The following is a 26,065-nucleotide window of genomic DNA, read 5'->3' on the forward strand; positions in this document are numbered from 1 at the left end:
CATTAGATAAGTGAACCAAACTGAAAACAAGTTTTTAAACTTAGTTTGTAATTCACGTTAAAGATTATTATACATACAAGTAAATACATGGTGTGTATCAAAGTAAAACAAAATTTATGCTAGTCTGTAAGAAGCATATATATGTTCGGAAATGACCTTCAATAAAGGAAAATACTGGGAAGGAATCATTTCCTAAGATTTCAGGGCCGGCATGCCCCCCCCCCCACCCACTTTTCTGCAGAGCTAAAGAAAAATTTTAAGCAAAAGTGGAAATAAATGTAGTATTTGATTCTGTAAGTAACTTTGCCTAGTATTCTCCTAAATGTGTCCTTGGCTTTACCTTGGTTCATGGGCTCCGACAAAGGTTGAAAAGTGGGGGGCCAAGGGAAAATTTGACACCCATAACAAAATATTTTGAAAAAAACTCTATTGTTTTGCAAAAAGTGGGGGGCCAAGGCCCCCCCGGCCCCCCCCTCTACGTCGGAGGCCCTGTGGCTGCTATGTCTTTGCCATAGAAGACAAACATAAAATTGAATATTGGTATAAGATCGAAGAAATCGGTCATTGTCTAAGTTTTACAACGAGTAACAGCTTGGCTTAGCAAATAGATCGGGGAAACCTAGTACAGAATAACTTGGTGCCAGCATAAATTGACGAAGTTTCGTTTTTTCCATTGCCTAAATTTGGCATACAAGATCTATTTGTTAACAAATGATAAAATTCTAAGAAATTTTACAAAAAGATTTTGAAGGAAAAGAAACAGCTGGAAAGAACTTTTCTGAGGATATGAGAAATAAAGTAAGGGCAGATTTGTTCTTAAAAAGTATCATCAAGAAAAACTTCAGAGTTTGATCGTTTGGATAATCAATTAGTACTAAGAAAGAGAAAATATCGACTCAATTATGAATTCTATTTAAACTCATTTTGTCAAGCCCAGTTGGAAGGTTTTTCAATTTTTTGTTAAAACACTTAATTTCCGAAAAAATTAAGATCAAATTTTACAAAGTTATATCTTAACTGTACAAAAGTTGATAGTTCTTCTGTTGATATTTCAACGTTAATGTTTTCTATTAATCCGTGTTTCGTTTATTTTTCTCCCTCATCTTATTCCGGGTACTTTTAAAATCTAAAAAAAGGTTTCATTACGAGCCATATGTTAGTGGTTATTCTAGAACTTTGCAAAACTTTTCTATTTCAAGCCAACATCACAATAGACGCGACTATGTGACACCTTAAGCCAAAATTCATTTTAGATACAGTTTCTGGCCATCCCTAAGACACTATAATTCTAAATTTTTCTTGCCGCCAAGCTCTTTCCTAAGCCCTTTCAATTCTTTGATATTTTGGCCCCTCCACTTTCAGATACGTTTCGCCGGCCCGAGATTTTTGCTGTTTCAGAGCAGTTTCAACATTAAAAAGACTTTACAGGAAAAGGAACGCGTTTTTAAAGACACAGTGTTCTATAAAACCACTTTTAGCAACTTAAATCAACTGATTCAGAAGCCTATAGATTACTAAAATATTGCCTTGTATGTTAATGATATTTTACATTCAATTCATGCAAGAACAATCAATGATATGTTAGAATAAGCCAACAAAACACAATGCAGTTTCTTTTCTCCTAAAAATATTATATTGCAAAGATATGGTCCCCATTACATTACAAATTACAATTTCATTACAATGTCGTTACAAAGTCAACCGGTAAAACAGCGTTAGCAAAAATTTAGAATTTGTAAGTAAATTTTGAAAAGCTGCATTTTTAAATTCCCTGTTGTAAAATTTAAGCCCTTTGCTCCGGGCGTGCTCCAAAGAAGACGACCAAAACTTTTTTAGAAGCTGCGAAAATTCTAACAAACACTAGGTTTATTCTATAACACAGAGAGGTGTTAGAGGTGTTATTGTGCCAACAAGAGAATCCAGTTTGTGGTTTGATTGGAAAGAGAAAAATTTCGCATTCTTGTGTATGATGATCCTTGATGCGGTGCAAAGTTGACAAGATAGGGCCTGACAAGGAAAAGGGAAGTCGAGACGGAAGAGCAAAAAGGTATTTTCTACAAGTCACGTGATACCTTTAATTTGGACTTTCACATTGCAATATGGTGGACAACATCATGGTAAAATGTTTGTAACAAATTTCATGTCAATGCAAACGAGAATATGATATTTTCATATGTTAGAATCGAAGTTCCTCTTAAATGAGAGGATCATTGTTTCAGTCTAAATGATATTGATGAATGATAGCTGCCTTACAAAGAGAGAAGAATTTAGGCCTACAAAAACAGAGTAAAACATGCTGTGAAACACAGACTGGATAATGGAAATCCCAGCAATGGCAACGCATAAAAGGCAAGATTTCAAAGGTAACTGAGAAAGTGCATTTTACATCTTTGTTATTTTTGAATTTTCGGAGATAATGTGCATCATATCGATCAATATTTCTGTTGACAAGGCTAAGTTGCCCTCTAGTTTGTTTTCCGGAAATGGTAGTGTTTCCTTGTTTATTCCAAGTTGCAAATACATTTTGATAGTTAGAGAAGTATTATTCTATTTTTAGAAGGCTTGAAATTTTTGAAAATAACTTTAAAAAATCTATAGCTTTTTTAGAGAAAATTATACGTGGATTATTTGTTGACAACAGCTTTTGATGTGTCTTTGTATCACTTTGATTTCGAATAGAAACAAATTAATTACTGCGTGCAATATCACGTGTTTAGATAAAACAAATTTTCGGAAAGTTTCTAGGTTTTTATGTTGCTTGTTGCGTATTCAATACTCAGATTGTATCCAAGCAAGGAGACGGAGGTAAAGATTTTGTGTTTTGGCGTTTTTTGAAATTGATTTTGACTTGCTTTTATCTTCGTCGTGAATCAGTGGTTTATTCATTTCCTGTTCGCCCAATTTTGAATTACTGCAAAATGGCAGCATTTAGAGTGGTGAAATTTCTAAACGAAATGGTTTGTCAAATTGTTGTGTTTTGATTTACATACCTTCTTATTGATTCTACAAGAATTTGTGTAAGTTTATTTACCTCAATCGCAACTACTTCAAATTTCTTGACAAGGTAATATTTTATGTGAATTACAAACTTGAGTTCAAAAACTTATAAAATTTAAATAGTGCAGTCAAAATTATTACTCACTGTTGCAAAACAAAGCCAAAATAGCCATTGGCATTCTAGACAATACTTGAACTTTTGACCTGTTGTGGAAACAACAGTACAAAGAAGGTTGTTTTTAATGCTAAGGTTCCTCCAATCCTCACATTCTGCCATGGCAAAATTACTTTTTTATTGATTTATTTTGTATTATTCATTTATATAATGTAAGCACATATTTATAAAAATGCAAATTCAGTTGCACTTCTTGTAGGATGCAGGACATTATTTCCAAATCCCTAAACATACAAAATGGATGCTACCTTTTGTCTGCTAGTTAAGTGAAAAAATATTTGCAGTATGAAGGATAGATATTGTTCATGTAACCTACTTCCAGGAGCTGTTATTTCTCATGCAGTACTGTGCTATAGAGGTAATATAACAAACATGTTTTCAAAATGGATTTCAAAATATTTTGTCAGCAATTAAAATTGGAGGCTCTGTTTTCTCACAATACTGAGGACAATATTGTTTAGAGTTCTAGTTAAATCACCATCTTCTTAGTGGTATTTTTTTACTGAGGAGAGTTTCTACAATGTTTCTTGTGTCAATGAAACAGTGGTACAATGGGGAAATCTAATATAGCAGTATTTTGACATTACAGTTCATGACAATCTGAGTTCTAGTAAATTGTAAGGAAGTTCGTATCAGATGCATTACTTCTTTACAATTTTTATTTTTTATTGACTTGAGTATTCACAGAATTTATTGACTGCACTGTAAAAGTTATTAGCATAAATAAATGCATTTTCCATTGTTTTTTTCTGGATTACAAAGATCTATAGTTAATTTTATGTGTCAACTGATACTTTGCTTTTCAACTGGTTCATTAGCAATGATGGAATGCAGTCAAGGGCACCTTAGATCGATAGTTAAATGCACCCAGTAATAAGAAGCAGTGCCTCATTGTCGGCCATCGGCTACTGATATTTGTCTATGTGTTTAATATTTGCTTATTTCCTTAAAATTTTCTTCTTGAGAAATAATTCTATAGACTAATTACCATCTGTTTTTCTTTATCATGATCTCTCTGCTTGAGTTTGTAATTTATTATCAAAACTCTCTTCTCAGTTGGAAACAACAATGCAGCAGAAAAAGAAGGTCATGGTGGATCTCCTGGCACTACAAGGCAAGCTGTTTTTCACAGTATTTCATCTGAGAGTTTACGAAAAAATCAAAATTGATAGACTTATAATTTGTCTTGATGATCTTTGACCTTCTGGGGACCTTTGAATCATTCTTTGATTTTGACTGTTGGACTGGCCCTCAATTTTTTTATTGAGTTTGAATTTTTTTCACAGTATGTTGATTGTAAGACCACAGAGTATAATATATCTTATATTTATGTTTACGGTGGCCTGATAGGCAGATTGTAGATGATTCAAACAACGATGTGCTCCGAACATAACTTTTATAACTCTACCAACATAACAATATATATAGGGTCTGGGCCCTTGCGTCCTTTCGCTGAACAAAACATTACAATATACTTTAGTAAAAATTTCCCATTTTTGCTGCATTGATAACAACTGTAAAAAACTATAATGTTATCAAAAAAGCTGCAATTCTGTGCTTGCAAGTCAAGCAACCAACCATCAACTGGAACAAAAATTTGAGCAAAATGTGTGGGGTTATGATTGTTCAGCCTGTTTTTCCACATTCATTGTTCTTTTCCATATTCATTTTTCATTCTGCAGTAAGGCATAACATTTTTTACTATCACCATCTTTCTATTTGGTAGACTTTGGAAATGAAATGGTCAATGATTTGTTCTGTGCTTTTCCTGTTTGATAGCAAAAACAAATAAGCAACATTCAGTTTAACTTATTACAAAATGTAATTAAGGACCCCTACTGAATTTTCTATTACCATCCCTATAAAATGTTTCTTTTTCTTTAAATTCAACAATTTTATAATTTTAAAATGCAAATTTGGAAAACTTTCAGTGACTTTCTGGTTGGCCTTTGACTTTTTACCTGACTTACTAAGAATTAGAAATTTTCATAAATGAGAAACATTATACAAACTGCTGGTCATAGTCACTGAACAGTCAAATTTCCAGTTTAAGCCAATGAAAATCTTGACATGGAGAGCTATTCAGTCAACTTCCTGTTAAAGTCACCAACTATCAAGCAGCATTCAGTTCCGTGTTTCTTTCCCCAGATTTGACTGTAACATATATAAAAAGAATGTCAACATAAGTTTCTCTATTATCAAGATTATTAATTTTTTGATAACCATACATTTTGTGAAATATTTTATAATATATGATCTTCACAATCTGTTGGGAAGATCTTCAATGCTTAAAAGAAAAGTTATTTCTTATTAAATCTTATCTTTGCAATTATGATATTTGAATAACTTTTTTTAAAGGCCAATGAGGAAACCACCACCACCAACTAGGCCCAAGCCAGCAGTGCCTCAAAAGCCCTCAAAAATTACTGCAAAGCCTGACACAGACAAAAAGGCATCACTGAAAAGACAGATATCTGGACCTAAACCCAAACTCCCTGCAAGACCACCCTCTTTAAAAAGGAATTCATTAATAACAGAAAAAACCATTAGTGATACAAGAAATGATACCACTCCTCTAGGAAATAGAGAGACAAAAAGAGACATTGAAAATGGGACAGTTAAAGTAGCTCCGTCATTTCCAAGAAGAATGAGTGGGCCAGTTCCTCAGAAGCCTGTCAGAAATGATATTGAAAAACTCCGAGCGAGTTCTGTTCAGGAGAAGGCGAACATTGTTCCAAAACCATTGCCCAAGCCTAAGGGTCAAAGCACGAACAGCCCGGAAATGTCAAGACCTGTTCCTCCACCAAGGAAAAAGAAAAATGGCACACCAATCCTTTGTGAACAAGAAGAGAGGAGTCAGGATCAAACCACGAAAACCAATTTAGATGCTGAAAAATCTACATTGCTTCTAGGAGAAGAATGTAAAAATGAGACTAGAAGGCAGGAGTGCAAGATAGATCATTTGGAAAACAGTGTCAAGCTCTCTAATGATGCTCAAGAACAAGTTATTTCTGAAAACCAACCAATAGCTGAGATAACAGAGGCTGTTACTGCAGAAGTGAACAAGGAAAGCATCGAATCGTTTGCAGGAATTAACGGTGTAGGCGTGCAGATCGCTACCACGGAACAAAATTCTAATGTAAACAATACGAAGCCGGTCAGAGGTAATCCATATGAAAACGTTTCAATCATCGATAGAGTTGAAAACTCTACAGAACCTAAAGTAAAAAATACATCTGAATCCCCTTCTCGTGAACGCAAAAATAGACCTTTAACCAATCCATACGAAAATGTCCCAAGTCCTTTCAAGTTAGACCACTCTTCTGTTGAGAATTCTTCTTTCGATGAAGAAAAAGAACCTTCTTTCGAATCATCTTCAAATAGATCATGGCAAAGAACGAACAATGAAGACGGAGACACAGATAAACAATTTATAGATGAAAAAGGACTAGACGAAGATAAAGAACATGATTACATCAACGCCAGTCTTCATTTAGAAGATAAAAATCGTAGCTTGGTTGAATCTCACGCTGATGTAGAAGCTCTAAGCACTGATTTGGTTGATCAGGGTTTTGTACCACTTGAAGATCCAAATTCAAATTTTTCAACAGATCAGAATCCGATGGATTTTAAACATTTAAGAATTGACGGTGAAGAAAAAATTGATGATGCTCTTTATGTCGAAGTTCCGAGAAAAGGCTCTCTTAATAGTCTTCCAAGTAACGAGTTACCCACACAGTCCTCTCCTCGGGTAGAGGCCCTTTCGCAGGAGTCTTACTACCAAAGCCCGACCTCCTCCCCTAAACCAATAGCTAGACGTGCTCTGTTTGCAGAAGCAACCCCCTCAGACTCCCCCCAAAAAAGACTTCGTCGCCCTCCCCCTCAACCACCACATTTGGATAATAATTTCAATGTCTTGCGCTCTAAGGCTAGGCCTAACGAGGCCAGATCGTCTCCCCTGTCTGAAATTTCAAAGCCTGTTTCGAAAGAGTTTTCTTCAAGTGTTCCGGACGATAATATCTATGTCGTCCCAAGAACGGAATCAAACAGTAACAGTTCCGGTGGGGACACTGAATCGACAAAATCATTTCAATCCGCCCGATCATCTAATCCGGATGATTTTTCAAGTCACGTTTACAAAGAACCGAGTGTCCATTCAAATGAATCTGGAGGGGGTACTGGATATGGGAACTTGAGCGATAGCCAGGAAGACAACGATAGGCAACCCTATAACGTACCAGGCCATGGCCCGGACGATTACGTCGATCCTGACAATTTTCGATCCGGATCTATTTCGTTGCCACAAGGCGCCAATCTTCTTGGCAGTACTAGTGAAAGCGATTCCGCTGGTAGTGCCAGGAGCAGCGCAGGTCTGAATATTGGAAGCGAACTAGGTATTTATGCTCTAATCTTGTTACAGCTGTTTTTAATTAGCTGAAAGAATATTTTCAAAACCCTTTAATTTTTTCTTCACCCTTTAAATATTACTCCAGCAATAAAGGTATTCTTTGCACTCCTAACGATGCCTTCTGACTTTACCCCTGAGTTTGGAAGTTTTGCTACTTTTTCGAGTAGATTATGTGTTGGTCATAATTTTCTATTTAGAAATTTATATCTACTTTCTTCAAACAGAAACGAGCCACTCTGATGACGGATACGAGTGCGTCGAAAAGATTTCTCTAATGAAAAATACATCCCATGGAGGTTTGTTTGTTATAAATGGAAATTGTACTGTGTGGTTTACATTTGCACCATTGAAATGATAACCTTGTTTATCGGCCTCTTTTTTCTTTAACTGCAAGTAAGAAAGAAACATCTTATTAATAAGTCTTTGATATTTTTATGGTTAAGGTTAGTCCGGTTAACTTCCATGTGTCTATTGAAGTTCCTTTTTTAGAGGGTGTTTATCAAAACGTTGTTGGAAAGAACAATTTTCTTTTTACCTTTCAAATTCTTAATAACAACTACCAAAGCCCGAAAAGATGGTGATCGCACAAGCCCTGAAAAAGGCCATTGACAGCAAAAACCACACTAAAACCCCGCTTTGTTTTCAATGTTTTCTGAAGGAATTATAAAAATTGTTCAGAGGAAGACTTGCTCTGCAACTACAATGCCCTATTCAAGGTAGGTATTTTGTCAAGTTTCATACAAAAATAATGTTGTGCTGTGTTTGTCAAAGGTTTTTTTCATACCATGGTCAATTGTCGGCTACATTCATAAACCTATAAATTTTTCAAGATTTGAAAGATTTCAAAAATTAACTTTTCAAAGTAATATGACTGGCTACACTTGAAGATTGTGTTCAAATCATATTCAAGCAAGTACACAAGCTTAGCTACAAAAGAAAATAAGTCAATTTATGCTTAAGATTGTTTATAACTATCCTAAGTGTCTTTATAGGTTGTTGGTCAATAAACCTTTTTTATAAATTTTGGTACACCCCTACATCTTTCTACACACGTGCTTGTGGAACATGTGGTACATAAATCTTTTTCCGCAATGAAGTTACTTCCATGCAGAGAACATATAACCTTATTGCCTTCTTTTTCATTGTGTCTTTCACAACAGAGTTTATGAAAGCCTTTCAAATTATAAACACTGCATCATTTAAGAAAACGGAAGAGGTTTTCCTAAGAATAAATTCCGGGTTTACTTACCACATGTCGCTTCCACGAGCTCTTCCTTATTGGGCTAGTTTTACATTTGAGAGCTTGATTATGGGAATTATTGTCTGGTCTGTCAAATTTCATGTATCGAAATGAAATAAGGAAAGGAATGCCGCTAATGCTTATGAAGTTAATTTGGTAATTCTTTGTATCATTTTAAAATTGGGTCACCAATAAAGCGCTGGAATAAAAAGGTTTATTTCAAATTTTGATTATCTCTGGCAGATACATTGGGGTACCAAAGTGGTCCAGAGTATGTTGACATGTCACCAGCAAAAGATGACAAGAGATCCAGTTTAGGTTTGTTAGTTCATTAATTTTGAATTTCTGTCATGGAACTTGTATTTCCATGGACATTTGAAATGAAAATGAAAATTTTATATCAGAATTTCTGTTTAACATGATTAGTAATAAAAATTGCTGCATAACTGGTCTGTCATATAGTACTCGATGTGTTGTAAATCAAGAGTTCCTAACAGGCCTTTTTAATATACTAACTATGATGGGGGGGACAATTGCCCCTCCAGCCCCAGCGATTGTCCCCATTATATAACAAAGGCTGGCCCCGCAGCCAGTTTCCCTTCGAAGTGGCTAGTACATAACAACAAGCACAGAAAGTGTACTTTAGCAGTTGTTTTCTTGTTTTTTATATCACAAATAAAAACAACTCGAAATTAACTACATTGAAAAATAAAAGACACGATGTCATCGAGCTTCAACTACGACAGCACTTACATTAATATTAAAGTACATATACAGATGATCTAAATGACAAAAAAGATAAACAACAGCTTAACCGTTGCCTGGTGAATGCATTAAGCGTGCATCTTGGAGTTGCAACTTTGTACCGTCCTGTTCAAATCATGACCAGTTGTGCCTTTACGGTATCGGACACTTCATGATAGACTGGCACAATGGTAGTTTTTTAAATGTGTTTTTAGCATTGGCGTAGAATAATAAGTATTGGTTCACTCCTTCATTTCATTCCAGATCTTTTCCTATTGAAAAACTCTTGTTGTGTATTATCTATAAGATCAAATTTTACTGACAAACAAAAGAAAATATCATTATCCAAGCTACTGTAATTTTATTTTGGGAAGAAATTGGATAGTAGTTACTGTCTATTGTTCTGCTAAAGAATCTTCAAAGTTTTTTGGCTGTAAAGCCGGTAGCTGTATTCTAAATTCTCGTAGTGATACTGATATTTGTTTTTTTAATTCTTAAATTTGTTATAAATACATTATATTTATTTTTATTTTCTTTTTGTATATCATTAAACTTTCTTAAAATTGTGGTTAACATATCAAATTTACAGTGGAAATTTGGATTAAATTGACAAGAGGGGGCGAGAATGTTTTCTAAATCTGTGTATGATTTCTTGCAACAAAGAACTGAATTCTTGCATTCTTTCTGTCTCATAATCCATGAAATTTCAGCACTTAATACGTATGTATGCATAAAACGTTTTAATATGTACGCCAATTGGATTCCTAGCTGGCGAATATTTACAGCCGTTGACACCACCAAATAAGCCTCCGCCAAAGAAAGTAAAACCCTGCAGACCCGCCCCACCAGCTCCAAATCGCCTACCAAGAAGACCAGAGAATTTCCCAGCACCGCCTCCTGTTCCAGCACTAGCTGTCCCAGATGACGAGATATCGGTAAGTTTCTTGAGCAGGATAACAGTTTGAGTATTTCCAGCTGCATGTTTTTATTGCAAGTTCTTGTGTCAACCCGGTCAGTCAGTCTTGTCAATCCTGTAAGTACACTGTCATTTCCTTCGTTTTTAGATTCGTACAGTTAACATGAAAATTAGAATAATTAACTGGCCTAAGCATAGATTCGCAGAAATCAAGGCTGTGAAGTCACCAAAACACAGAAATGATGCTTCAAAGCCTTTAATAGTTTAAGAATAAGTCTTTCATGCGTATCTCTGCAGCCAAAAATATAAATAATAGCAGCCAAAAGGAAAAGGAAGCGAAACGCTTTCAAGAAATGGTAACCAAAACATATGTATATTGTGCACAAAAGACAGGAAAATTGTCATGCTTACTTCTGTACTGTCAAAACCCCACCTTGTAATAAACGTTATTATTGTAAGCGGAGACTATTGTTTAATTTTTAAACTTAAGATGAAAAAAGTTTTTACTTTTCCAGAAATTTGATTCACTTGATGGACGCTACCAAAGAATTCAATCACTGCGCCGTGAAATGGGTCTCCCATTAATGCTCAAAGGTATGTTAACCACGATATAACGAGCTTTAGGAACTATTCTTTCACAGTCTGTCATCGTATCTTGAACTGAATAACTGTTTGATCAGAAACAAGAACATGTTATTTTCCTTGAAACCATACCATATCCACAAGGTGCATTGATACTAGCATCTGATTCCCCTCCTCCTTTTGACTAAAACAACGACTACATTATAAAAGGACTTGTACGTTTAAAAGATAGCACCTTTCACTCTTCAAAGAATATCATAGCTACTGGCCTGTTTAAAGAATAAGGGTTTCAGTAAAGTGTTGTTTTCTCGAATTGGTGTATGAGAGTTCGTTTTTCAAGAGACGTGATTCTGTAATCGAGAAGTTACTTATTGAAGGTCCTTCCGTCTGTTTACGCTCGGAACCACTCCTACCGAGAAAAGAATAAGGAAAACAGAAAAAAGCCAGTGCCGTCCAACTAGAGTATCCAACTTGCCACACTCTCTACCAGGTACAGAGAGGCTCTTAGTCCCTTTAGAAATTAATAGGGTTATGCCTATCGCCACGTACCACTTGGAAAATTGTTTTCATTTCAACTGCCTAGGTGATGAGTTTTTGGATTCTGAGTCAGAATCAGACGAAGAACTGAAACCAAACGAAGATGAAGAAAAGAAAAAAAGTTCAAAAGAGGTATGCTTGTGATCTCAACAGTCAGTTTCCGATAAAAAATCTTCGGTCGTTTTTTGTTAGGGAAGATAAGCCCTGTGATGTCTTCATTGTCGACCATCTATAGTCAGCATCAGTAATATTTGTTTGATATTATTAAGTGTGTATATTTTATGACATTCCCGCCCACTGGGCGCAGTATGATAGCCATTTACTTGCAATATTGCTGCATCACTGTGTATAATTTTTGTATCATATAGGGGGCTTAAAGCCATTTTGTTTGAATGACAGGAAGATTTTTACTCTGCCAACAGAAATATTTGGTCTATGTTATGAGTTCAATTCATAGATGCTATTTGATTTCCACTTTCAACAAAATCATCAGTGTGAAGCAAGGACCGTGGAGCATATTACAGATTGAGGGGGTTAAAACGTTTTAGGGGGGCTAAGCATGCTAAAATCCAGGATCAGGGCGATTTTTGTATGGATTAAGGTATATTTTGGAAATTATTGGGGGGAGGCTAAAGCTCCCTGGTGTAAACACATTACGAAACAGGGGTAATAAAAGGAGGGGAAATGGTTTTTTGCCATAAGACATTTATTTTTTACGCTTTGCCAAAAGAATCAGAGTTTTTCTGTGCCAGTGTTTACAAAATGCCACAAGGTACATCTACCGAAATAAATTCCCCGACGAATCCTTTGAAGATCGCCCACTTTTTTCAATTACAATTGATAAGTTTTACTAAAACATTATATATTATATTAAAATTGTAAAATTTCGCCGTCATTCCATTTATATATTAGAATATTGTTGGTCATTAGATTTTTAGTTCATTTAAGAGCTGTGAAGTATTTAAATTATTGTATAATTGTTCCTAATCGTTTTTTCAAAATTTGTAGATACAGGTTCAGTCATCAATTTACCCCAGTTTCTTCAAGATGTTATCGTTTTTATTATTCTTACTTTTGATTAGGAAGAAAACAAACAATACAGCAAGCTTTATCACATCGCGAATGAAATTTTGACCACGGAGAGGACTTTTGTTAATGCTTTAAGATTGGTTTGTGGCGTGAGTATTTCTGTGATGAATAATTTCAGTATTTTTTCCCACACCAGTATAACTTTCTGTAAGTTTTGAAGATTGCTTAGTCCCCTCTTCAAATGCTCAAAATGCCCCCCTCCTATGTATCAACTCTTCTTTGCATTTGCCCCCACCATGGAATTGTGAATTGCTGATAAGACCCCACCCTAGCTTGCCAATTTTTCGTGTAACCGCACACTTGAGAAGAATGAAAGATTATGGTTGATGAAGAGTCACTTGTTCAACGGAAAGTGGGGTCCTGAAATAAACGAGACAAGTTTAGACAGGATTATTAAGTAAACTGGCAGATGAAGTGATCATGGATGTTTGCTTACAGATCATTTAGTGAATATTGCATTCGCAGTAACAACCTGGGTTTTGATCCCCTATGGATTCTTAGATTGTACCCTAAAGAAGTCAAATGTAACGCATTCACGGAAAATATTGTTTTCTCCCATGTTTGTCCTTTTGAAAAGCGATCGGGTCTTTGTAATGCAGTCGGTAAGATTTCTTCAACCCTACCAGATGAGAAATTCTCTCCCGATTGATTTTTTCTCGGTATTTCTCAATATTTTCCTTCAGTTTTATCTTTGATGTTACCAAGATATTTTACTTGTAGGAATGAATAATACGATAACTTGCTGTTATGCTTATTGTCGTTGTATAGCGTTAATAACGATTTTATTTTGGTCCTGTCAAGTAGAGTTATGTCCGTTTTCTCACGATAATTATTAATCTCCGGCTAATTGTGATATCACTTAATAACTTTACGATGCAGGAGTTTGCTGCCGCTGTAAAGCAGATGATGGCAAAGGACCCCGCCTCTTTGCCTAAAAGCTCATTTTCCCAAATGTTTGATGACATTGAGTTGATCTATGATTTTGACCAGAATTTCCTTCAAGACCTCGAAAACCGGATGACTGATTGGTAAAATATGGAAATTCTTTATTCAGTTTGCATTGTGAATACCTCTTCCTCCCATGGTTGTTAACCTTAATGACATTAATTTTTATAAAGAAAAAATTAATATTATCCATTTAAAGCACTGAAAATTTTGAGCAGATATCGCTGAGAATTGATAATCGATTGGCAATGTTATGATTTCGACGTCTCTGATTATCTCCTGTTCAATTTTAGGGACTCACATAAGAGAATTGGCGATATTGTGAGAAAGTACAGCTACTTTTTAAAGGTAAGCTGCAATTTGCCTGCAGATACCAAAATAATATAGCAACATATAATACCCCTTTTTTACCCTGTAGTACTGGAGAAATTCTCTGTGCATGGAGCCTGTAAATGGTTACATATGATTAAAATGTATATTATTTGTTTTAGATGTATACAAATTACATTAAAGGCTACGATAAAGCAATGACCATGTTCCAAGAATGCTGCCATAAGTTTCCGAAATTTGCTTCCATTGTCAAAGAATATGAGGTATGTTCTATCTTGTTTTGTTCTGGCCTACTTTCCATGTTTATTTTGTAATCGAGACTAGAGCTCGATTTGCAACTGTTTTTAGGCTCATGGTTATTTCTCATCGGCAATTTTTCACTTTAGCATGCTGGTGGAAACATATGCACGAACAAAGAATTTAACCACAAGATTTTAATCTTTTTCAGAGAAAACCATCTTTCTTAAACTTGAAAATTACGTCATTTATGCTTAAGCCGATTCAACGGATACCCAGCTATCGCCTCCTTCTTATTGGTAAGTATGTTTTATTTAACAATATCTTATTTTAATCTCTAATTGTTTCTTGCTCAATTATCTCATTGTTTCTTGAACTATTGTTCTGCACTAGACTTTAGAATTTTCGTTTCATATCTTTGCCTGATGTTTGCATACCACAAACAGTGAAAATATGTTTTTTAAAAGTTTGAATCTATTTGAGTTTGAAATTTATAATTCCATTGCAGATTATCTCAAACACCTTCCAGAGGAGAGTGAGGACCACAAAGATATCAACCGTAAGTATAACACTGTCTTATTTACTTTTTACCTTTATATAGATATCTTGGTTAGTAATAAAAATCATATAGAGTCTGAATGTAAAATTCAACTTTTGATCCTCAGTTCGTATTGAGATTATCTTATGTTATAGATGGATTGCAGATTGTCTCACAAGTAGCAAATCACATTAATGAGAGTATGAAAGAAGGGGTAAGAATTCCTATCACTGTGCTTTGCTTTATCACTGTGACGTCATAAATGCGGAAAGACGAATATTTACTCAATAAGATTTAGTTGCATTTAGATGCTAGGTTGCAAGTTACCACAAAGCAGCTAGATGCTTGATATCATAATATATCATTGCTATCTTTGCTCAGTATTGCTAGGATTCTGATGTTTTTTTTATCGATATTCTTTTAAAGGACAAGTTTCAAACCATGTTAAAACTTCAAACGAGAATTATAAACAGCAAAGAGATCGTTAAGCCAGGAAGGGTAAGTAAATTTTTTGGTGCTTACTCTAGTTTGATCTACTGCCTAACCAAAGTCATAGGTCAGAAAAAGATGATCACCCAATTTGTTTAGGTTTATTCGTAGATTTATGACACTATAAGCTAATTGGTAGAAGGGCTCCCTCTGGTATTAAACCGATTCGGCCTAATTATTAAACCAATTTTATCGAATAATACAAAAGAGATGAATTCTAGTCTATTTTCTGCACCAATTAAACCAGCTATCCTAGCTCTAAACAATCTTTTTATATTCCATTCCTATTTGAACTAAAAGAATCAATTTCCTTTTTGAATCAATTTTCTTATAAAATGAGAGCATCTATCAATTCGACCAATTCAGCTAAATTTTTAACTGTTCTTTGAATCCGAGTAGAATATCATAATCAGTTTGACTAACATGTTCATTTTTTTGCTTAGTACCTCCTTAAAGAAGGAATTCTCAACAAACTCAGTCGGAAGGAAGCGCAAGAAAGAATGTTTTTTCTGGTATGCAATACATTATATATACGATCTATATTTTCTGTGTATTATAACAGATTATTGTTTGAAATGCCGTTATTTGCCTTTGGTTATTGCAAAGGATTATGGAGGCAGGAATGCTCTTACAATAAGATATATTTTTACAGTTTTAACTGTGTATGTAGTTGCTATAATCCCTTGTTGATGTTGCTTAAGCTTAGGCCAGTGTGGCACTTGAAAGATATCGTATTTTTTTAGTTTTACTTTGCAAGTTTTTATAGTATTGCATAAAAAGTATTACTTTGCACAAGCATATATGAAACACTGCATTTTGAAGTTTTCGATCGCCATAGCAGAGCTACAGTCTATTTCTTATGTCACATTGCGTTCACATATCCAAAATTCGTCTTCGCTGCGAAATTTGGCTAGTGGTTTCGCATGCCTTTGTCTTTATCAGGTCTCAACTATTATCAGGTCTCAACATTGGGTTTTTATTTAGGCCCAAAATTGAACCCAAAAGGCGATGCAGCTGTACAAGAGAGTACAGCCCCGTAGTGATAATTTGTGTTATCAATTTCGGATGTTAGCAAACTCGGGCTCCTGTAGCTTTTGATTAGCGCAAACATGTCATTTTCTGCATTCGTCATCCTTGATCAGCAGATTTAAGACCTCGAAATTTTTATCATTCTTTACACCTCTTTGCAGCTTACTGATTGTTTGTTGTACTGTGAACACGCAGCAGTCAGTAACCAATACAAATTGAGGCAAGAATTGCCACTCGCTGGAATGATGGTAAATATATCGCAATATTTTTATTATGACTATTAATCAAGCAAAATCACATTAATGAGATACCTCTCTTTTCACTTCACGGCATATTTTATAAGGGTTCGGTTACTGTTGGAAAGTGCTTAAGTGATTTGAAGCACGGTAAATCCACTAGAGAAGAAGGGGCTTTCAATGAAGACTTTGTCGAGTTCATGGGATAATAATGAACTAGAAAATGAAAAATTTGCCCCCTAGCTCTGGATTGTGATCTCGACTGGTATTGTGGTTTGTAATGTAAATTCATAGCAAATTAGGCGGTGGATCAAATTCTCGGCCCGTGTTGAACTATTTTAGGACTGAAATTTCTGATGTTAGCTAGTCTTTACGCCTGCTTTATGTTTCAGCTCGATGTTCCAGAAAGCATCGATTTCAACAAGGAGCTAACTATTATCAGTCCAAAACGGTCTTTCACTGTTGTTGCAAGGTATGCTATGTCAAGAAATAATTCGGCGAAGATCTTTGAGCCTCTTAGATGCACTGCATTTGTAAATTGTTCAAACTCCGATTCTTTCTGAGTGTATTTACATCAATTAAAGCATACAGCCTAGAAACTTCACTTTAAGTACTTCCTATAAACTTGGCAGTTTGTTTCAGTTGATTTAGATGCCGTATAGCTAACAATCTTGAATGAAAGTTTTGATTTTGTATTTTGCTGTTTAGCAAGTCTTGCGAATTTTTGGGCTTTATCGTTGAAGATTGCAAAAAGTTTATGATATCCAAAAATATGGGAAAGTAACTTGGGAAGTTAAGGCGGTGAATATTCCATGTAATTAAAAATGATCAAATACCATACATGAACATAAAACTGATATCAACCAGAAAATGAGAATCGTTTAGAATAAAATCTTTCAAAAATTTTTCATATCTATTGCCCAGTTTTTAATAGAACTTTATACATTTACCAAGATTGGCGATTTCCTCTTATACAATTTTTTCTTACTTGTCTAGTTCTAAGGAGGAGCGAGATGAATGGGTAGCGGTAAGTCTTTTTGATAATCTAGATCATGACGTCACAGCCACAGATTCCGTTAACGTGTAGGGAGAGTAAGGTTTTGTTCTAATTGAGAATTCGGAGGGTTTGTTATTTAGGTTTGAGCGAAATTTGCTCCGTACTCCGATGAGTTGTACAGGATCATCAAATTGCTTGCTGCGTCCTTTAGAGAGAAAAATGAAAGAATCCTTACTAATGCAATGCTTAGAAGACCATTAATGTAACCCTTTAAGTTTTAATAAATTCTTGGCCCTTTTGAAAAAATTTGTTTCGAAAATCCCGTTCTCTATAAATTGTTACTTTTAGCAACGGTATTTTTGAATAGGCCATTCAATCTGCCATCGATGATGTTTCACGAAAAATTGGTACTTTTACAATCAAACTGGAGCATGGAGAAAAATTTCCAACCTCCTTGGGGGTAAGTAGAACTGACACAGTGTGTGATTTTTCATATATCGTATATTTCATATGTTTCAGATTTTTCTTACGATTTTTGTTCACCTACTCAAATATTTCCTTATGTTAGACTTTGAAATGGTTTTTACAATTGTTATTGACTCAATAGGTCATAGTCATTTTAACACTTCTCAGGGTATGGAATTTCTTAGTATGGGCAAACTTTGATCCCTGAAACTTTGAAAAGTGAAGTTTGAAAAGGAATTAAATGATAAATTGTGAGAAAGAATGTACTGAGCCAATCAGGGCCTTTTTGTTTTGTTGGAGGCCAATAACTTCTGATGTAGTTGAAGAGCCTTGATTAAAAAACTACATATTTTTTCTATCTTTAAATGTTTAGGTTTTAATTCATGTTAAATTCCATTTATTGATTTTTAAGTTTAAGATTAAGTTTATCCTAAGTTCGTTCTTACATTGATATTTTACAGAGTCCGGTGAAAGAAATTGGACATATAGCTCCTAACTGGGTACCAGACTCCCGAGCTACGATGTGTTGTATATGTCTGGCGAAGTTTACAACCTATAATCGACGTCATCATTGCAGGGCTTGTGGAGAGGTAGGTTTTCTGAAGCCAGGACTCTTATCAACTTCATTATAAGTGTAAGTTATGTGTGAGGTGTGAAGTTGTTGAAAACTATATATTCTTATTTATATCAATTACTCTTTGATCTCTGGTAACAGGGGCTGGAATATGTAGGGGGAGGGGTGTAGGAAAAGCAATAAGAGAACTGTAGGAGTACATTTGTAAAGAGAGGTCAGTCGTACAATAGAGGAAGCAGCTTTTGTAAACACGTGGAGAATGATGTTTTAAACAATTAAAATTGATTAATTTGTTTAGCAGGCTTTTGTGAAAATTGTAAAAAATTAAATACGAAGGATACAATTGTTAGAGATTCTGAAGAATGTTTTGTTTTATGCCTTTTTATCAAAAACATATCTATTATTTATGTAATGTCGTCAGAAATTTTATAGCTCCAACTCACGAATATTGAGTATGAATATTAGCACTTCCACAGAAAATGATTTTTAGCTTGTATAAGTAATTGCCCGCAACTCGCGCGCGATAGCGCGCGAGTGAAGGGCTTATAGTCTGCCCCGCGTATAAGTAGCATATGGAAGCTTCAGTTCATGTTGTCAGCACTTTTTCAGCAGATTTTGTCACTTTTCTGCTGCCATGACAACTGTCAATCAATTTCATTGTCAATCAATCGGCTTTGTCGAGGAGGTCGTTAACCGCCACCTCTTTGTGCGGAAGGAAATTATCTTCGGAGCGTTGCTCTGCCAAGACTCTGTTAAAGGCCTTCGGTTTTTTGGCACGAAAACGGTGCTGCATCACAGCTCTGTTCTCCGCAATGGATGGAAGTTTTGATTCGAAGTTTTGGGAATCAAAACCAGTCGAATGCCACACTTTTCTCCCAAAAACTCGAGACCGTACGAGCAAAAGTTATGATTGTCGTGATTATCGAAAAATAAATGTCAAACCCTCGAAAAACTTCATGATTTTCAAAAGGGCGTTGGACTTAAATCAAAGGCAAACTGAACACCAAAAATTCTTGATAAAAAGAATAGTTTAGCATCAACTAGAGCAGCTGTTTTTATAGAATTGTGAAAACCCAAGATGGTGTCTTCTTCGAATATCCTGACCTACATTTTTAAAACAATCATTATCAAGGAACTCATTGTTTGCGGGCAGTACTAGCAAGAGCTATTTCTAGTTAAATATGTATAAGGTTTAATTTTGTATGAAAATTAGAAAGAATGTGGTTTGTGATATTTTATCTATATTGAATTACGCCACCGATAGTAGACCTAGATTCGCCTAGATAAATCGCTCCTAGGTAAATCTTTATATACATGCTAATCACAAATAAAATGCTTATAGCTGAACTCTTGTTAAACCATCGTATGCTGGTATTTGAATTTCTGCAGTCTCCTGCCGTTGATAATTTCCTTTCCTACTTCCCCTTACCAGCCCCTCCCCCCCCCACCCATCTCCCTTACACCAAATTACGAAATTCTTCAAGAGGCCTCTCACTCATTCTGCCTCGCTACAAATACATTTGATATATTTCGCAGATCGTTTGTAACTCATGTTCATCATATGAAGCACCACTACCTTACCTAAACTTTGATGCCGCCAGAGTTTGCGAGAAGTGTTACAAACACCTTTATGAAAGTAAGTTTAAGCATGAATTGTTGAAGATTAACTGTTATAGTTATAATCGGCATCACTGTCTTTTATTAAGACGGCACAAAAATGCCTATTATATGTTGTATTTGTGAATGAAGGGAATGCCTCGATGCGAAAGAATTTATTTTTCTTTAAACATCAGAATCTCTTAATTCTATTTCTGTGTAGCAGTTCACTTTATTGTCTGAAAATCAGATGAGTATTTCCCATAGAAATGAGTCATACGGGAATAGTATCACGGGGAATTTTTTCTGGAGCTGAGCAACACGCCTTGTACTTTTCTATGTTTGTAAATTTGTAGCTCAGTTCTTTCCATTCTTGTTTTTGCGCAGTCTTTTCAAAGCCTTTCCGAAAACGTTCCCCGCAACAGACCCTTAAAAATTTTCCTTTACATTTGCTTCATGCAATGCTTTCTTCACAGCTTTGCTGATCGATGAAGAAGTCGATGGGAATACTCTGACTGAGAAAGAGCAGAAAAAGGAATCAAAGCTGAAACGATCCAAGTCAGCAATGTCGTCAAAGTTCAAGGTTATTAGGAAAACTAAAAAAATCGACCGAACTATACGGAAAACTTTGCCTTCGAAACTCACCGAGGTACTGAAAGTTTGTCTTGATTAACTTCATTTCCAACATCGAATATATCGTAATTTTTAACAGAGGAAAAAGACGATCCTTTGTGATAAATGTTTTTATTCCTATTTTGATTATTGTTCTGTATTGTAACTAACGCAACACAATCTTTCTCAAATAGTCCTTCATAAGGTTCTCAATGTTCTCAAGTTACTGGTTTAAACTTGTCTTCCAAAAGACTAAGCATGAATAAAGGGATGAAGAGAGGATGGCCTCAGTACTGAAATACCTAAAGACAGAATAATTCGCCCCAACATCGTGCAATAAGTTAACTATTTTTTGAGTGATTTACTATTCGAAAGTACGAAATAAGTGATCAATCTTGCTGGAGTGGTTCCGTCTTCATGCGTATTATTACTTCCAAATGTAATTCAATCCTTAATGAATGAAAACCAACTGTTAGAGCCAGCATAACAGAATCTGCAGATTAAGAAGATCCAGGCTAATTTTTTGCCACACTAACTTCACTTTAAGGACCACAATATAAAACTTTAGAAAAAATTTTATCATGTGGCAGAAAATCATATTTCTTCTATGAGGAATTCCACCGTTTTATGAGGATGTTAGATAGATTTTCCTTTCTTTTAAGGTTACTGCGCAGGATCAAGAATGCAATATTTCTGGTTATTTATTCATCGTGAAGAAAAAGAAAACTAAAAAACGTTGGTTTGTGCTGAAAGACAATGCACTTTACTCTTACAAAGCACCTTCGGTACGTCCTTTTTGGCTTCTAAATCGGTGTATACACTTAGTGGAAAACATATGATAAACTACATTGGAGCCCGATTGTGTTTGAAACGAAGGGGCGCAAACCATACAGTATACGGCCCCCAGAATATTTGATTGAAACAGTAAACCTGCAATGAAATGATAATACATGAAAGTTGGTCCTGTCTTCTGCCAACGGTAGAATTTCACTCCTTCCTTTCATGTTTCAAATTTCGGTCATTTGTCGAGATGTTGTCCCACTTGAAACATTCCTCAAATATCTTATTCCGCCTCTGTGTAATACCGTATTCCGCCGATATTTTGAAGAATCATCAGTCTGAACATGATTCAATATGAATAACTCATCATCATGTTCCTGGTTCTGTACTATAAGAAATGCCTTTTAAGTAACCAAATAGTGGAAGAATAAAATTTTTAAGGTGCCCCAGAATCATCCCAAACCGAGATGAGCATATAGTGCAAAGTGCAAAATGAAGAAAATTCTTAACTTGAAATTATGGATGAAATTACATTCATGAAGTAATAATGACTACGTATTCTTTAATTTCTTTATCAACGAATTTTTATTTCTGTTATCATTAGAAGTTTTATTCACAAGCGTTCAGCTTGTGACAAGCAGCTCTTCTTCGATATTACCCTTTCTGTGATAATGATGTTCCCATTTCTGTTCGTTTCAGGAGCGTTGTCCATATATTTTCTTTATCCATTAACTCTTCCCTACATTGTCTGTCTCTTGTTTTCCATTATTGTTATTTACGCATATTAAATTCTCTGTAAAATATTAAATGAAAACGTTTTCGTTTTATCAAAAGCTAACTATATATATATTGTTTTTTAAATATACACCCATAAGTAATACTTTTTAAACTAAATCAATTTTATATTTTTTTTACGAATGCCTGCCCCTCTTCTATCAATCATGAGGTTTTGATTATATTGCATCCTTTTCTTTCATATTTAATAATATTTAGTCATATTTCATCATATTTTATCATATTTCTTCAAACATTTTATTCAAATTCGCTGTATCGTATACACCGCTGACACCAATAGGCTTGTATTTTAGACGATGGCTGAAAAAATTGAACTGGGAAATAAGATAACTTGGGAGTGGGCAACCCAGAGTGCAAAAAAATAAATATATACATCATCTGTGCATAAATTATACCCATTAAATGTTGACAAAAATTTTTGGTTCAGTGAGTTTTGTTTTCCATTTTAGGATATGGCAGCTAATTCAACTTTGGCAGTTCTTGGTTACAATGTAAACGTCACAGGGAATGTATGAACAAACTTTTGATGTTTTGTCTTTTCTTTTTTAGAGTTTTTTTAGAGTTTCAAGAGTTTTTTACCTTTGCTTAACATTTACTGCTCGAAAAAAGCCACGTCTCTTTACATTGACTTCACTTAAGTTCATCTCATTTTCAAAAGCTTTTTAAGTTTTTCAACTGATTTTTTTAACAACTGCAGTCCGGAAATCTGCATGCTGCTTCCTTAAGATCTATGGATTTAAATCCTGGACTTTCTTATGGGATAATGAAAAGTATAATTCCAATATCTTGATCTAATATTTTTGAAATTGTAACAAAGATGAAAGTGTTATCAGTACCTAAACTTTCCTTTAAAAACTTTTGTTTTCAAGCTATCAAGGCATAAATTCGCCATAATTTCCCCAACAAACGTTTCCCCAACATAGATGTATTGTAAAACAAACTCTTTATAAGGTAAAAAGAATAGAAGGAACGGTTGATAAGAGAATAGAACAACAGAATCAACAAATTAACTATATGGAACATGGTAGGAATACGACGTGGAACGTAAAACGAGGTTGAAATATGCGAAGGAAAGGTAGAAGGCGTATAGATAAGATAAGATGGTTAAGTATAGAATAATAATAGCTGGATTAGTAAAGGTACAAAAATTGTTTGTTTAGACCATTTTTTGAAAATTATATAAGTTTCACGAGGATTACGTCGAGTGTTGTTATTAGATGGGTAGTAAATGGTCTTATTTAATTTTGGATTCGGTTTTATTGAATCAAGAACTTTTCAGTTATTTTTTATTTCTTTTGAATTTCAGTTTGCTTTGGGTGACTACGTGTTTCAGCTGGAGCACAGTGGTCTTAAAGAACCTTATGTCTACAAGGCCGAAAGCCAAGCATCTGCTGAAATGTACGTGAATTCTTTATTCTGTTTTGTTATTCTTTTGTTAAAAAGACGTTTATTTCTAAACAATTTTATCATCAAACTGGTTGTTGCCTAAAAATATCCAAGATAGTCTTGAAAACATCTTTCGATCAAAGGATATGATTACAATCCTTTCCAAACCCTTTAAAAACTTTCCTAAACTCTGGACGGAGCCCCCTTTCCCCGAAACGGGGAAGGGGAAAGTATGCAGTGTTGTCCGGAGGAAAATAATGAACACTGTATTGCGTTTTTTACAAAAGATTTTGGCAAGGATTTGCCAAATAAAAAGATTTTGGCAAGCAAAATAAAAAAGTTATGTATAATCTGCAATAAAGTGTGCTCCCTTCATGCTGCATTGAGATGTGTAGTTTCACCTCCGAGAACTCCTTTGAATGTGACAAGAATTTCTCCAATCTCATTTTTCCCAAAGGCTAAAATTTTGGAAGGAAAACTCTTTTGGAAGAATAGAGGAACCTATATGACCCAATCTAGCTTCTCTTATCCTTCTCTTCGTATAAACATGTTTCTCCAATTTGGTGCTTATTTTTTATATGTTTAATTCATTTGTTAAAGCATTACAAAAGCAAAGCAAAAAACGTCTTGTTTAGTCATGTCTCACTATTTGAAGCATCTTTCACTAGTTGCAGGGCGTTTCATATTGACAAACTAAACCGTGTCACATCTCTATTTCTAAGCGTAGATCATTTTCATGCATTTGATTTTCATGTTTTTTTCACGTTGAATTGTCAGAAATTTTCCAATTCATGGTTCAAACCTTAAGCATTAAATTATTTTTTCAGGTGGGTTAATGCTCTTAAAAAGTCATCCCAATTACCTGACGTTTAGATGAAGATGAAAACCGTATGCAATAACTAATTCAAATATTAATTTATATTGATACTAAAGTATATTTTTATTAGTTTTTATTTTCATGGGAATTAGAGGGTCGCCCATTTATTGATATTTAAATCAATAGAATATAGTTCACTGTTCTGGTACACACATTTATATTCCTTAGGAGATATTGAAAACACACTCAGTATATACATTAAAAACCAGTCCAATTAATACTCGGAATTCGCCAAGAGTCTTTTTGAGTAGCTGGCTCGATGCTATGGGTAGCTTGCTCGATACTACCATAAAAGAGAAATGTACCACCTTTGCCCCAGTTTCTGTCACCATTTTTTGTAGCTACCAGTACCAGGACAATGGACAAAATTTTCAGCATACAATTTTTACACCCTATGGGTATATTTTTCATTTCGGTTTTAAAAATTTCAGTTCATTAGAGAAATTATCAGCATTTAGATATCAAGTAACCTGATGCTCGTTTGCAATTAATTCCTTATTTTAAAGTACAGATCGTATTTTTTTCAGTTACTATAATGCCATTTCTTCTTTTATTTTCATATTATTTTGTAAATAAGCAGAGCCACAACGTTTGAATGTGCTTTGTTTTTAAGTGAGTAGTTTCTAAAATTTTCTTCAATAAAATCATTGATAATTCACAAGCTGAACTGCAATCTTTTTAAGAAAGCAATTGGTAAAATTCGGAAACAGGATGAAAATTGATGCCGAGACAATGATAAAGCCATTGCGAATAGTATGACTTCCTCTTTATATTGAAATAAATTAATTTTACTTACCAAGAAGAATTTCTAACACCTTCTCTCAAAGTTTCTTTTTCATAAAACTTTCAGTACTTTTTTCAGACATGATATGTTTTTTGTTCAAGGATTAAAGGATAAGCACCGTGAAATATTTCTGCTCTTTTAGAAACTGTTAATCAAATATTGAAACAAAAGTACTGGTTCTGTGTCATCAGAAATGTCCAAGTGTCATCAGAAATGTTCATACATACCTCTTGACCTCTTTTTTTGAAAGTTGCTGGCAATTGTGTCCCTCTGCTACTCGAAGTAATACCTACTATAGTCTTAGCTGAAGTTTCGCTCGGAAGTAATACCCTTTTGCTATGCATGTCCCAGTTCGTGGAGTATGCTTAATGTATCCCATAGTATCAAATTTAGATGATTTTGTCAATTAAAGTTCGCCATGAGATTATAAGTTTTTTATTTGTCTCTAGATTTCAGACTCAAAGTATGCACAAACTCTGTCCTTCTCGAGTTTTAATGATTAATGGCGAGGCACTTTTCAGAAATATGTACTTCTCCTAAATACGTTAACACTTTTTTCAGTATGTTGAGTGTCCCAACGATGCTCTTTAATTTTGCCAGCATTGTCTTCTAACTAAGTATGTTGAAACATTCAAGACATTTCTCTATATGCTAATGTAAAATCTGAAACTTAGGAGCATTGATAAGAATTAGATTTAAATCTAGTT

The 26,065-nt window shown here is 34.7% G+C and overlaps 1 protein-coding gene across 1 annotated transcript; it reads left to right on the plus strand.

Annotated features, from left to right (window-relative positions):
- Positions 1-1,483: 1,483 nt before the first annotated feature.
- Positions 1,484-25,782, plus strand: LOC135692642 (uncharacterized). The gene is made up of 28 exons (XM_065210842.2): positions 1,484-2,363; positions 4,229-4,286; positions 5,531-7,566; positions 7,805-7,876; positions 9,064-9,138; positions 10,333-10,499; positions 10,996-11,074; positions 11,646-11,731; positions 12,682-12,777; positions 13,568-13,716; positions 13,927-13,981; positions 14,125-14,226; positions 14,412-14,499; positions 14,709-14,759; positions 14,894-14,952; positions 15,165-15,236; positions 15,671-15,739; positions 16,418-16,504; positions 16,885-16,964; positions 17,489-17,519; positions 17,857-17,949; positions 18,416-18,544; positions 20,065-20,164; positions 20,601-20,773; positions 21,399-21,521; positions 22,761-22,820; positions 23,618-23,709; positions 24,525-25,782. The coding sequence occupies exons 1-28, from the start codon at positions 2,318-2,320 to the stop codon at positions 24,568-24,570; spliced, it is 4,374 nt and encodes a 1,457-aa protein (XP_065066914.2). The 5' UTR covers positions 1,484-2,317; the 3' UTR covers positions 24,571-25,782.
- Positions 25,783-26,065: the final 283 nt, after the last annotated feature.

The sequence above is a fragment of the Rhopilema esculentum genome, chromosome 3, assembly GCF_057945365.1.
Source record: "Rhopilema esculentum isolate cy_ngs chromosome 3, ASM5794536v1, whole genome shotgun sequence".
NCBI classification, from domain to species: Eukaryota; Metazoa; Cnidaria; class Scyphozoa; order Rhizostomeae; family Rhizostomatidae; genus Rhopilema; species Rhopilema esculentum.

Bases quoted from the DNA above. Each gene is read 5' to 3' on its own strand.
- LOC135692642 (XM_065210842.2), top strand. From the start codon at position 2,318: ATGGAAATCCCAGCAATGGCAACGCATAAAAGGCAAGATTTCAAAG. The intron at 10,500-10,995 runs GTAAGTTTCTTG...TTACTTTTCCAG, and splicing joins TCCCAGATGACGAGATATCG to AAATTTGATTCACTTGATGG. The intron at 20,774-21,398 runs GTACTGAAAGTT...CTTTCTTTTAAG, and splicing joins TGCCTTCGAAACTCACCGAG to GTTACTGCGCAGGATCAAGA.